The sequence below is a fragment of the Amphiura filiformis genome, unplaced genomic scaffold (genome assembly GCF_039555335.1).
Source record: "Amphiura filiformis unplaced genomic scaffold, Afil_fr2py scaffold_26, whole genome shotgun sequence".
Taxonomy (NCBI): domain Eukaryota; kingdom Metazoa; phylum Echinodermata; class Ophiuroidea; order Amphilepidida; family Amphiuridae; genus Amphiura; species Amphiura filiformis.
This window is the reverse complement of record NW_027305490.1, coordinates 487385-502554: the sequence shown is the minus strand read 5'-3', so window position 1 is coordinate 502554 and position 15170 is coordinate 487385. Positions and strand designations below refer to the sequence as shown.

Sequence of the window (15170 nt, the reverse complement as noted above, 5' to 3'; positions counted from 1 at the left end):
AAATTACCTGACCTTTCTTGTGAGGTCACGCTACCAAAATATGATAACGTGCGGTTCATGTCACAACAAAGACGAGACATGCCATTGACCACCTTAGTAAATGTGGTAATGTGCATTCAACTGAACTGTATAATTATTTAGAAGCTGAACAAGGCTGATTTAATATTTTGACATGACCGACACACGTGCGATCTGTCAGCGGTGAGTGTAGCGCTATGATAAAATTGTACCGAGGTTTGCCGATAGAAATATCAGTCTATACTACTCATCATGGCGGACATAAAGAACAAATGGGTCCAGTATAAGACATGGAAAACCTACAAGCTTAATGATGTAATGGGGTTTGAAAAACCGAGGCAGACGGGACAATATTCGTGCTGAACGTTTGGGGTTTGAGTTAGCCCATCCCACGAACGAACTTCAGTTCCGTTCGGAAAATGTGGCCGTTTGTAAAGTGACTTTTTTCTGGCGTCAAACGAGCAAAAATTTCGATGACTGAAGATACTCAAATTTCATTTATCTGTAATTTTGGTTATAATTTTTTGTTGGACATGGTATATTTTTTCTGACTTTGCTGGAAGTTTATTTCAAGTGGTCATGGTGGATTTTACTGCGGAGGATCCAGTTTTTCAACGGAGACGGACAATATGCACGAAGTGTTTCTTACCAAATTTTACAAAAATTTCACCGATCCTACTCACACGATACGTCAGTTCTGTGCACGTGATCAGTGTTCTGTGCACGTGATCAGTGGTCTGTGCACTGGCTGAACACGATGGTGACGTTTTCATTAACATGCCGTTTGTGATGGGGTTTTTCAGAAATCAGATAGGCCTACTATTATACGTAATTCTGCAAACCAAAAAAAATCAGGTCATATCACAAAATACATGTAGCAAGAATTTTGTGCAATTTATGAATGCTGGGAAGTTTGTTTTTTTCAATTTGGTCACATGATGATGATCATGAAAAACATATTTTTTTGCTCAATCATCAATGAGTGCGATTTGTAGCACACCTGCTTTTTTCAAAATTCATTGACTGCCATTTTGGCTCAAAAAACTGGAGCCACTCACAAAAAACGGGATGTCCGCAAAGTGCGGGGACGTAAAAACCTTGACTTTGAAAAATCGTTGACGCAAAAATACTCATCCGATTTCAATATTTCTTGGATTTCTATTTGATTTCATCACTTTTTAGTTGTATTCCGAAGTTGTATAGCTCTATCTTAACAAATGAGAGCAATTTTAAAACGTTTGCTTTTTGCGTTCGACGGGCTGTATGCGTACGTGTGCATGGAAAACAACAGAGTGGTCTGTGCACTGGCTGAACACGATGGTGACGTTTTCATTAACATGCCGTTTGTGATGGGGTTTTTCAGAAATCAGATAGGCCTACTATTATCGTAATTCTGCAAACCAAAAAAATCAGGTCATATCACAAAATACATGTAGCAAGAATTTTGTGCAATTTATGAATGCTGGGAAGTTTGTTTTTTTCAATTTGGTCACATGATGATGATCATGAAAAACATATTTTTTTGCTCAATCATCAATGAGTGCGATTTGTAGCACACCTGCTTTTTTCAAAATTCATTGACTGCCATTTTGGCTCAAAAAACTGGAGCCACTCACAAAAACCGGGATGTCCGCAAAGTGCGGGGACGTAAAAACCTTGACTTTGAAAAATCGTTGACGCAAAAATACTCATCCGATTTCAATATTTTTTGGATTTCTATTTGATTTCATCACTTTTTAGTTGTATTCCGAAGTTGTATAGCTCTATCTTAACAAATGAGAGCAATTTTAAAACGTTTGCTTTTTGCGTTCGACGGGCTGTATGCGTACGTGTGCATGGAAAACAACAGAGTGGTCTGTGCACTGGCTGAACACGATGGTGACGTTTTCATTAACATGCCGTTTGTGATGGGGTTTTCAGAAATCAGATAGGCCTACTATTATGGGCCTGTTTCAAAATTGTCGTAATTAAGGCTGGCATTTTCGGTCGGGTAAACGGGTACCCGCCGAGATTACATTACCGGTAGGAAATACCCTCCCGGTACCAAATTCAAAAAAAAAAAAATTTTTTAATTTTTATTTTTAATTTTTAATTTTTTCGGTTTGTAGTGTCCCTGGACCTAGACCTAAATGCTAGGATCATTCATGGTTGACCTAAAAAAAATTCAATACATTTTGAAATCATTAATAGACTATGACATGAATACAAATTATCAATTTTCATATTAAAAATAACAAAATATCTTGATTTTTTTTTTTTTTTTTTAGGTCAACCATGAATGATCCTAGCATTTAGGTCTAGGTCCAGAGACACTATAAAACCGAAAAAATAAAAAACTTACTGGACTGGTTTTATTTTACATGGGTATGGATATGGTACATAGCTATCATGCTATGGCAGTATTGTCTGAAAAATCCTTGATGGCTCCGTGTAGGACGGGAAAAAGTGACCATGTCGGACGGAATCGATAGAAATGGGGTTCCCAGGCTTTTGACATTCAAATTGATATTCTATTGAAAGTTACAACAATATCTTATAAAGTCCTGCCAAATAGTCAAAGGAACATTCATAAATTAAATTTCTCATACAATCTTTATTCAACAATCATTGTCATGGAAACGGCAACATCTCAAAAATGGGCCATGTCGGACGGAATGCATCATGTCGGATGGAATGAAATGTTGACTTTTTTAGCAACTTCTCAAAATTTAATATTTTTTACCTGCATTATAAAGATAAGGTCATGTACTAATGCTGTATACTTTAAAAGTATTGACCTCTATTTATTAAATGTAATAATGGAAATATTGACAAATTCCATCCGACATGCTAGATTCCGTCCGACATGATAATGAATTGAAAATTGGTCCCCAACTTGCTTAATTTTGAAACTTACTTCTTAGAAATGAAGTACTGTAACTTCATTTAGAAGGAAGTTTCAAAATTGAGCAAGTTGATGACCCATTTTGAAACAGGCCCTTATACGTAATTCTGCAAACCAAAAAAAATCAGGTCATATCACAAAATACATGTAGCAAGAATTTCGTGCAATTTATGAATGCTGGGAAGTTTGTTTTTTTCAATTTGGTCACATGATGATGATCATGAAAAACATATTTTTTTCCTCAATCATCAATGATGTTGCCAAATTTGGCTACTTGCCAGCTGCTTGCGCTATATGTCATATGACGATATGTGGCAATCAACCAACTGCGTGCTCATACCAGACTGATTGTGTGATTCATGACAGTCTCATCATCATTTTTGTCATCATTCATCTGTTTCTGTACAAAATTAAATTACAACATGCAACTTTTTTTCAAACCAAAAAGAAATCCTTGCCACTGCTTGGACTTCTTCAATGTATATTTTGCCGAGGACGATTAGCACAGCTCAATTCCTTGGATAAGTTTTCAGCTTCTTCTGGCATTATTCAAGACAATCACAAACTCATCATGATGCTGTGCATGTGTGGATGCATGCCATGGATGAGTTTGACTTTGAGAAACATGGAATCTGTATTTTTAGTGCAAAAATAAAGGCCTCGTTTTGAACATAATATATGATCTGTGTTTACTTACATTTAGATAACCGAAACTATGTACTTTCCTCCAAGTAGTGCACTACCTTACCGTCCAAAAAGAATCTTGCAGGGACGAAAAATTCCAGATTTTCTAAAACCTTTCAGGGCAGGCGGGACAAAAATTCTGCAACTGTTCCTGGAAACGTGACCTCTTATGACCCAACATGACCTATTCACAAATTTACGTTTTTGTTTTGATGAGTAAAAGTCTAATTGTCGTTATAAAAATTGTAAGCACTAAAAAAAAAATTTTATTTGTTTTAAAAATTATTTTGATAGTTTTATAACTATGATAATGGACAATTTTTATCAAAATGTTAAACTCTACTTTTATTTTATGTGATCGAGGGTAAAAGGTCAAGCCGTAATGACCAATTTGCGTTTCTTTTGCGTTTAGCTATCGCCTTGTCTATACACAAATAGGGAAATTAGACCAAATTTATACTTTCCAAACTATTTTAACAGAGATAAACTAATAGATTTAAGTATTAAGGTTTCGTTTATTTAATTTAGGGTTTAAAACCCTACATCAAAGCCTAAACATGGCGACGACAAGAGTGGTACAATGCACCAATGTTTCGCCGTCAGCAACACTTGAGCAACTCCGTACTTTGTTCAGCCATTTGGGGAAAATTGAAGATATTAGAATTTTCCCTAAAGAGTAAGTCGATATCAATAATAAACGTTACTTTAACAATGATCTGTAATATAAATTATAATTCATAAGGTATCCTCATGAATATAAGCAGTGCAAGTTGAGTTTGATCTTGCTCGAGATCCCCGAGACGAGTCTCGAGAAGTCTAAATTTGTCTAGCCCATCCATGGCATGCCATGGCTAGGCATGATCACAAAATTTTCAAGTAGGTTTTTTCACATGGAAATTATTTTGTTTAAAAAGGTGATCATTTAACTTAAAAAATGAGGGGTCAACCATGTCTGTAGCTCAAATATCAACAAAGTTATGGGCAAATGTCCGTTTTTAAACTTTTTCATTTTTCTGCGGCCATCATTGACAATATTTTAACTTTAATACTGTACAAAACTGATCCGTTTTACACAAAGGCGATTTTATTTTATGAAATCTAACTATCACTGCGTGATGACTTCTGTATCAAAGATAAAGGACCAGCACATTTTAGACTATGTCTCCAAGTTTCTGGTGTCCAAATTTCAAAATTTTGTGTTTTCCTGTGTTTGCAATCGTTTTTTGGTCGGTCAGCGGTGACAAATTTTTTGCACTGAATCATTTATTCTGTACATGTATGTTGACATTAATTTTGGATTATTTATAATTTGTGTTGTGCATTTTCTTATTTACTGTTATTTTTTGTTTACTGTTATTTTTTATGTATTTAGGTTAATTCATATCAAGATATGACAGTTTACTGTTGCTTCTTCATTTGAAGTGACAATCTGCTGCCATGCCAAATGATGAATTAACCAATCAAGGGATCACAGACTTTCAGGTCTCTTCTTGGCCTTTCCTGTGATTCCTTCACTCTCACTTGTATTATGATTTTGTATGTATTCTATGTTTTTTGCTATTTGATGAGTGAAAAAAAATGAATGAATGATGAAAGTTATATGATGACACTGTCACTGATAAGGGCATTTTGTGATCCACAGCATCATTCATCCCCCACTTTTCTCAAAAAAAGTTGAGATTTTTATATCTCTTATTTAGCTCAAATTTATAGCACTTTTAGCTATGCATTTTGGAAAAGTGCATAGCAGTTGATGGAAATTACATCGCATTTTGCGATGCGATACTGTCGAATTTGACCGCTGAGTGCAGTCCTTTATTTTTGAGGAGCGCTCCTTCCGCGCACCTCAAAGCATAGTCGGGAGCGTTAATAACAGCGCTCCTTATTTGGAATTACGATCATTTCAAACAAAATGTCAAAAATAAATTGCTCCAAGAACTGTATCACATCAATCACCGTAAATAACAATCTGTTGAAACAACATGCAAGTAAAGGCTCTGCGAACGAAATAGCGCGACAATCGACTTGAAAAACACTAACAAAGCATATCGGGTCATTGGGTCATCTCATTCGAAAATAAAAGTGTGAAGTTTGTTTGTCCACAAAACAATAGGCAGTGCTTGGAGGCATGGTTCGGGGATTGCACATACGACCATTTTGTTTCCCACTTGCGGGCGTGTTTTGAAGATCGGTCGAAGTAATAAATGGCTGGGCAGAGATGTCGCTGTGGAAATTCTGAATTGCACAGTAAACATTGTTATTAAAAACAATTGGGATTTAAACTTAAAGGACAGATTGTTGCCCTTTTTGTTGATACATTTTTGTAGAGTCTGAAAGAGAAATTGCAAGGCATTTAGGAATATCTGAATGAACAGCTTTTATTTTCATGTTTGTAAAATTGTAATTTCAGTATTCATTTCTCAAAGAGACTCAATAATTTAAGTTTTATCAAAAAGTAAGCTTTTGCCATTTTTGATTTGTTGAAAATGTCAATACCGGTAATGACTTTGCACCATCTAGTTTGAGGGTTTACTTAAATTGTTTTGTTTTGTTTGGGCCTGTAAGTAGCCAGTTAAGGCCAGAGTAATGGGAAAGAACATGGACCTTTTCGAGCATCATTATTTCAGAATTGCATGTCCAAAGTACCGTGATATAAAACTATACATTTTTGGAAAGGAAATGAGTCAAGGAATCCCATGGTTACGCCAGATTTGTTCAAAAATCTCAAGTTTTTAGAAAAATCACAAAAATTCACTTTTTTACCCCAATTTTTTTGTGACAACTTAGCAAAAAATCCGTTTGGAGTAAAAAAAATTCGGTTAGCTTTTCATGAAGAAGAGACATTCACATGAACTTAGGGACAGGTTTTTTATTTTTTTGAAATTCGTCTTTTTTTCGAAATATTAAAAAAAAACATGTGAAAAAAGCAATTTTGTCACTCTAAAAAGCTAAAAATTGCACATAATAGTGTATATTTTTGTTTAAAACAAATGTTTTGAAAAAGTGAGAAAACCTTCCCTAGACTTTGATGTACTCTAAACGATAGGGCAAAAAGTTAACCTTTTGCTTGCATATTTTTCGAGTCATCTTGTCACAAAAATCGTGCAATAGTGTCAAAAGTGAACTCTGAGAAATCGATGTTTTAGTAAAAAAATGTCAAAATTATGCACAAAACGTCCGTATATTTTAAACCGGTAAGACTTTCACGCTTGTAAAAGCTGTATCTGGTGCATGGTCTAAATATGGCTCTGTTTTTTTAAACATGTATCAAAAGGCTAAATGACACTTTGGGAGACCCCAGCAGAAACACATGACCTATTTCCGGATAACTTTTTATATTTTTATGTAGTGTAGACCTAGGCTAATCTCCCATAGCTTAACAAAATTTGTCCCAGTTTTCTTTCTTTACTTGTGACAAGACCAAATGTCCAATTGTCAACGGAAATTTGTCAACCTAACAAAAGTGACTAATTTGTTTTGTTTACAAAATAAAACCAGATCAGCTCTGAGTATTCTGTTCAATTTTATGAACACTTGTTAGTACAAGATCCAAGAAATCCAAGATTTACCTAAATAATTTCTAACATGAAAAAATTTTGAGCACTTGAAAATTATTTTTCGGACGTTACATTTTCCGTTAACAATCATGCTCTATTTTTAACATGGTCTAAGTGATTGTTTTATCATGTAAAACATACACAAATACTTTAAGTGCAAATTTTGTATCGGTTGAGGTCGTGTGTCATGAATTGGGGGCCAAATGCGTTACATGCTCAAAATTAGAAAAATAATCACGCTTTCACACAAAAATGATTGTAATTCATCTCATGTTTGTCAGAAACCTACAATTTTTATATCATCATAAAGCTGAAAGTGTAAGGAAGACAATTGTTCAACTTTTAATACAGGGTGCCACAAATATTATATAGGGTGGAAAAGTTACATTTTCGCTCAAAAAGTAAAAAATTGGTTCCTTTCTTACTCACTAACATAAACACCTGTTCTGCTAAAACCTTTATAGATGTGCTAATAACATTGTAGGCTCTCAAAAAAAGCAAACTTGTAACGATGAGTTATGTAGCCTAACTGAGATACAGGGTGTTCAAAAGTCGTACATAAATTTTTATGATTTTTATGACATCATCAATCAAAACTTTTTTCCTTCATGTCCTACACAAAAACCAATGGCATATTTGAATTCCTCATCAAATTTCCTTCTAAAAAATATCAACTTTTACAGAAGTGGGGTAACTTCTTCAAGAAATATGACATTCAGAACATTTTGGAGCACAAATGCGTGCTTAGTACAGTAACGTATAGGAAAAGCCTAGAACCCATGACACAGAATGCAGCACATTAACAACAAATTAAACCAGCTTGGAGTAAAATTGGTCAAGTTACCTACTAGAAATAAATACCAAAACAATGGTACATAATCCATCCTAATACCTTGCTGGGTTAAGAAGTTACAGTAAAAAATTAATTTGAGAGGCACTGAAAATCAATATTCCCTATACTTTAAAGCCATATTATAACATTTCTTTAAAAATAGTATTAATTTTCAATAAAATATTAGCATTTACTGTCAGATATGTCCTCTTATAATTTTGAGCCGAACAAGTGAGGTAAAGCAAAGAAAATCAGAATTTACAACTAGCGCCAATGCATGTCACGCTGGCGGTAGTAATATGGTACTACCCTCTGGCGTGTGTGTGTGTGTCCCATGACGCCGTAACGTAGTACTGTGTTGACATCGCATACGCTGCTCGACTAATATTTCTATCGTAATAATAAAACGCTGATTCAGGCGGTTTATTCAAAATCTTGGATTTTGACAAAACTACAGCACCTAAAGTCTTGATTTTTGCAGAGAATCTTTGTTTACTAAAGTACATTACAGACTCAGTACACCGGTCGATCTTACCGTTTCCGATGTTGATTAAGATACTTCTTGCATCGATCCCGAGATGCGGAAAAACCAATAGTCATTTTGTCCCACATAAATGAATAAATAACAAAACCCCCGATCCCCCGAGTGGACTCACCCATTCGGTGACGTCACACACGATAATCACCCCTTATCCTCCTTGGTTTCTAGATGAGATAGACGTGTGGATTTTTCTTTACCAACGCTAAGTATCATTACGAACCAAAGGACGAGATATACAGTTTGTTTGTTACACTGAGGTAAAAACCAACCAGTATAGTCGCTAGGGAGATAGTTTTGACGACATTTTTCGCTAGAAAAGTGACAAAACGATCCAAAAACTTAGCTTGTATGTGTGTTTCCGCTCATATACGGGACACACGTTTTCAAAATGGCCGCTCTTAGGACGCCATTTTATTTTTGTTCTCACGTAAAACAACTATAACAGACTAGTAAGTTACAATAGATGTTTGTACAGTACTGTGTATACATGTATGGTGAGTGATTATCGCTATGTTTATGGTGTGCTCTATCGTTATATCTTTCAGTACGCGTCTGATGACGAAGTTACTGCTAAGAGTTCGTGGGTTTCAAGGGACCAGCCTGACAAATCTTCCCCAAAAGGTTTTCAGTTTTTCATCCCTTTGTATATATATTTTTATATCATACCACTACATCAGCGCCAGCCACTGTGCGTGTGGGTCTGTTTATTGGGCTTGAGCTTGTGTTCGGGGGTAGTGCTGTACGCTCCCGATTACTACAATGTCTAGGCCTTGTCAATCATGCCCTTCCTTGTGCCAGAGTGGGACCCGCATCCACTCTGCTACTCCCACAGGGATTGCTCTAAATCAAATAAGTGTGCTTCCTTTTGCATAGGCTTATCGGACATCCACTTCGAGGATTTAGAAAGAAGCGCTCGTTTAGGTCTTCGACACAGACAGAAGACGAAGACTAAGAAACAGAAGCCTACAGGTAAGATTGATATGGTAGGTACTAGCGAGGCCGGCAAGGGCCACGCTAAGGTAACCTCTGGGGCTCCGGTCCCGGGTAAGCAGGCGGACCCTCCGGGACTGCTAGCGAGCCCGAAGGCCTAGCAGCCAGAGAATGTACTGACTTAACGTCTAAGCTCGTAGCAGGCAGCAAGGCGGTACTTGCCATAACAGGCTAGTACCAGTCTACCAGTGAGATCTCTAGCGAAGCTTCTTGCAGGTGGACACCCGTCTATTGCTGGCTTAACAGCGGGTCTAGCACCGCGAAGTAGCCGGCGACGGACAGTATGCCAAGGGTACCCCGGCTTGCCTGGGTTGAATCTAGCATACAGCGTGCAGCGGACTTGCCTCGGCCGGTCTGTAGCACGCAGCGTGCCAGTGGAACCCGGGCTTGCCTGGGTTGATCCACGGCACGCAGCACGCCTTTCGCTCCCCGCAAGGGCCGAATGCAAACGTGCATGGGTTTAGCAGAGACGATACCGGGCTAACGCTTCAGGTGTAGTCTTAGCAGAACCAACTGGGGTTGTCACACGGCAGCGTTCCATGGTGGGACCGCCGAAAGTGATTCCCTGGGCCTTGGAATGGCTGCCGGCTGTCCTCCGGGACTGGCTAGCGGCTATATACCGGGTTGGGCTCGCAGTCTCTCACGGGACAGCGACCCAAGTGCAAACAGTGGCAGCTACCGAGACGAGCTACGGCTTGACTTCAGTGGTAGCCACTATGCACGCGCCCATAGCTGCCGTGAGTGGTCCGCCACACACAGCGACCTTGGGCGAGGCTCAAGAGGTTAGGGTAGGTAGTTTGAACAGCCTGGCTGATCAACAACCCACTTATGTCCTCGAGAGCCAGCAGAGCGTGGGTGATCCATTACAGTCAATGGGTCAATTACCCTCTTATGATCGATCACTATCTATTCAGCGGAGCATGGCTCCATTGATTGATACTGCCTATTCAGGTAGCGAGGTGACTGATCGAGGGTATACACGCTCAGCTACCCGTGATACTAGGCAAGCTCCTTTTAGCCAAGGGACAGCCAGTATAGCGGGTACCCATACACACGGCTTGATCCTCTAGCGGGAACGCCAGAGGCATGGGTACAGTGGTACGCAGCCGGAGCCCTACCGGGCACCTACGCTACAACCACGCAGGGACCGAAGTACTCGTCCTGGTTACCACAGTCTCTGTGGCAACAGGGGGAGGCGGTACTGGTACTGCTGCTCCATGGGGTTTCCTGGTGGCGGATCCTTTCAGGGTCAGCTACCAACAGGGTATGCCCCGTGGTATCCGCCGCAGGGTGGTTTCTTCCACGGTCTTCCACCGTGGCAAGTGCCGCCTAGCGTTGGGCAAGCAGTACCACCAGTTGTTACCCAACCCGGCGGCGAGTGGCTAACCCTGATACAGCTCAGGGTAGGCCGCACACTGCTATGGCTAGGGCGACAGCAGCGAGAGCGCGCGGATCCCGGGTGCTATAGCTAGCATCTCGGGTCTAGCGGGAGTACTCCCTCTTCTGCTGGTGTTCAGTTGGCTAGCCACACGGTGGCGACACCGCCCTGTCCACCTTCAGATGCCCGTCGTCAGATCTCTTCCTCATCAGAGAGTGAGTCAGAGTCTGAAGGCGAGGGAAAGGAGTCGGAAGATGAAACCAGTAGCGACTCACAGTCTGATGAGACTGTGCAGCTAGCTTCAGGTATCCTTCCCCCGCTTCCCCGTGAGGAACTCGCTAGCAATGGTCTGCCTGCGGACACCGCTGAGGTGATGAGCCGTGTGGCCCAAGGTTTGAGCCTCGCGTTCTCTCAGGAGGAGTCCGTTCAGGAGGACCAGGGCATCTTTTCAGTAGGATGCCCAGCTAGCTGGTCCACACAAGGGTCGCCGCACTTGCATTCCCGGGCGGACCTCAAGGGTAGGTTTCAGAGGGCTGTCAGGCTCGCTGGAGCTTCGACGCCGCGTGCTTACACGCTTCCACTGCGTGTTTCGCAGGAGGACTACGAAACCTACCTCAGGGTCCCTGACATGGATCCAGACGGTGCCAAGCGCCTGCCGCTAGCGGCCAAGGCGCACGGGTCGTTCTCCCCCAGTGGGAGGAGGAGCTAAAGCTCATCGATAAGCAGCACGCCGCTATCAGAGTCTCTAGCGTCGCTACCACGCTTGCCGAGCACCTCGGTAGGAAGGTAGCGAACCACCACGGGCAACGCCGAACTCTTCCATGAGGTTAATCTGTTAGCGGTGCTAACAGCTAACCTCAACGAGAGTTCTATGGGCCTAGCCCATAGGATGTCATCTCGCCGCCGGAGAATGCCTGTCTGTCCCTCCAGTCAACTTACGGCTCCGACTTTGCTGATGCAATGAAGAAGTCAGACTCGTGGGACAGGGGCTACTCTTTGGACAGGCCTTTTGCGCCACGGTTGAGGACCGGGCAAAGAAGGCCACCAATGAGAGCACTCTGAAGAAGTCGGAGGCTGCCCTGACCAAGGGAAGGGCAGTAAGGCGAAGAAGAAGCACAAGAAGAAGAAGTCTTCTAAGCGTTCTTCAGCGCCAGCTCCGGCTTCAGCAGGACGCGCACCACAGACTACACCCGAGCCCGAGGCTACTCCAGCACCTCCCAAAAAAACTGGGAAGCGCAAGAGTAGTGCTGGACCGTATGGCAAGCCCCCTAAGAAGAGCCGTTCTTCTAAGGGTGGCAAACCAGATCGGTCCTGAGGGCACGGCGGTCGACAGTCCATGCCGGCAGGCCTTGGACTTCCCACAGGGATTCCCCTGTGGGCGGCCGCTATTGCATTACGCCCAGAGATGGCATGCCATCTCACCGGGTGCCTGGGTATTGTCAGTGGTCAGTGGGGGGTACAGGCTGGAATTTACCAGCCACCCCTCGTGCGCCTGCACGATCCAGAGGTCCACGGTAGTGCCGCCAGACGGCCCCCAGCGCCGGGCACTACTGTCAGAGGTCACTCATCTTCTCACGGCAAGCGATTGTCCCGGTCACCCCCTTTCACCAAGGGGTTTTGGAGCACGCTTTTTCTGGCTCCAAAGAAGACCGGCGATTGAGGTCCATTCTGAACCTCAAGCCGTTGAGCGAGTTCATCAGGCCCAAGAGGTTCAGAATGGAGACTCTCGCCGGTGCTAGCCTGCCCCATCAAGGGTATGTGGGCGGCATCGCTAGGTCTCTCGGACGCATATCTGCATGTTCCGCTCGCACCTCAAGATCAGAGGTTTCTACGCTTCAAGGTACAGGGTCAAACTTACCAGTTTCGATGCCTGCCATTCGCTTGTCCACCTCCCCAGAGTGTTTACACTCCTGGTCAGGGCGGTGGCAGCGTACCTGAAGCGCAGGGGAGTCAACATGTGTTGCTACCTGGACGATTGGTTCATTTACGGACGCACCCGCTGGAGACACAGTGTCTCGTGGAGTTAGTAGTCCGACGGTGCGGGACCTGGGATTTCTGATCAACGTCAAGAAATCCAATTTGGTCCCGACGAGACACCACTATTCTTAGGGGCCCAGATCAACCTCAAGGAGGGATCGCGGTGCCCTCACCCGAGAGGGTGACGAACATGGCGAGGTGTGCCCGACTCTTGGCCGAGTCAGAGGGGCACCCGCTGTGGCATGGATGAAGGTTTTGGGCCTTATGGCCAGTATGGTAGACCTCGCACGCACTGCCGCTTTCACATGAGGCCTATACAACTACACCTTCTAGCCTTTTACAGGCCCAGTCGTCACCCAATATCCCTCGCGGTTCCGATGGCGGAGAGCGCGCGAGAGGGACTCTGGTGGTGGACCCATCAGCCCAATTTGGCTCAAGGTGTCAGGTTTCCTGCACCAGCGAAAAAGGCCACGTAGTGACGACCGACGCGCCAAAGCTGGGCTGGGGGCCACATCCACGGGACTCAGTCGGGCCTATGGTCGGCCACGGAGACGGAGTTCCATATCAACCTTCTCGAACTTTGGGCAGTGGAGAGAACTCTCCAGCATTTCGAGAAGGTGATCGGGATCTCATATCGTTGTCCAAACAGACAACACAACCGTGGTGGCCTACCTCAACAGACAAGGGGCACCAGGTCACCACGGTTATGCCTGCACGCACCACGCCTGATAGGGTGGTGCAAGGCCAGGCAGATTACGTTGAGAGCGATGCACATAGCGGAGTCACCAACATCCTCGCGGACGATCTGTCACGAGGAAAGGTGTCGGGACCTACAGAATGGTCCCTTGCTCCGCAGGTCGCCCAGACGATCTTCGAGGTGATGTACCACCCTCGATAGATTTGTTCGCATCTCATCGAAATCATCAGCTGCCGGTGTATTGCTCAAGGGTCGCAGACCCACAGGCATTCGCCGTGGACGCTCTGTCCGTAGACTGGGGAGGAATGACTGCTTACGCTTTCCCCCCGATCTCACTGCTCGCAAGGGTGGTGACCAAGATCGGGAGGAGGATTGCAACGTCATTCTGATAGCCCCGTTCTGGCCGACACACCTGTGGTTTCGACCGATGGTGGATCTACTAGCTGCTCAGCCGCGAGTACTCCCCCGAAGTTATTAAATCTACTCCGGATGCCCGGAGGAGAGGTACCAAGTCTACCACTAGAGCACCTGCAGTTAGCTGCATGGCCCTTATCAGGGAACGTGCTTGGCGGAGGGAGGCTTTTCATCAGAAGCTGCTTCTCTCATCGCCGGGGTAGGAGAGTCTACCCTCCGCACGTATAGTCAGCGTTTGGCTCCCTACTACGCATGGTGCGATGAGAGAAATACATCTCCCACTAGAGCCCCTGTGCCTCTAGTGGCAGATTTTCTGACAGAAAAGTTCAGGTCAGGACTTCAGCAGGCAACGATAGCCAACTATAAGTCAGCCATTCTCTCGATTCATCGGGATTTGAAGACGGGTCGACTATCAATTCAGATGGGTCCCTAAGTCTTCTTCTCGACGGTATGTTCAACGAGCGCCCGCCGAAAGGAAGGTGGTCCCTCCATGGGACCTCAACACAGTCTTGGAGTATATTAAGGGTCCCCTTTTGAGCCCCTGTCAAAAGCGATTCTTTAAATACGCCACTCTTAAGGCGGCCTTTCTTCTGGCGTTATTTGGGACGGCGCTGCTCAGAGTTGCACGCAGTCTCAAGTCAGCCTCCCAGATTTACTAACAACGGAGCGACGCTGTTTCTTCGCCCGGATTTCCTTGCAAAAATGAGCGAAGTACATTCCGACACTTCGCCCTCTTCCTCCCCAATATTGGGCAGGGTTCGTCAATAGCCGAAGACAGGTTGTGGTGCCCGTGAGGCGCTACAGCACTACCTTGGCCGAACACAAACCTTAAGAGGGGCTCATGACCGCTTATTTATCACTCACGAGAACCGCACGGTCCAGCCGCTAAACAGACTCTGGCACGGTGGCTGGTCCAGGTGTTAGTGGACTCGGGGCGGCAAAAGACGCCGCCCCAAGGCCCACTCAACCAGATCTATCTCATCTTCGTGGGCCTACCATAGGGGGGTCCCCATAGAAGAGATTTGTCAGGCTGTGTCTTGGAAGAACCCGTCGTCCTTTTCCACGGTTTACTACAAAAACGTAAACCAACGACCAGGCGATAAGTTCTCCAGGGCTATTCTGCATGGAGATAATATGGTGGTTGGGTATCAGGTGTTTTATGGACAATCAGAATTCCAACATGGTAAGAACCAGACTA

At 43.6% G+C, this 15170-nt stretch overlaps 1 protein-coding gene across 1 annotated transcript in view; it reads left to right on the top strand.

Annotated features, from left to right (window-relative positions):
- The first annotated feature begins 3958 nt into the window (after positions 1-3958).
- Positions 3959-15170, top strand: part of LOC140143738 (uncharacterized) — a 54669-nt gene continuing 43457 nt past the window's right edge. The window contains 1 exon segment of the mRNA XM_072165549.1: positions 3959-4262. Within this exon segment, the coding sequence (XP_072021650.1) occupies positions 4144-4262 (119 nt within the window). The 5' untranslated portion in view covers positions 3959-4143.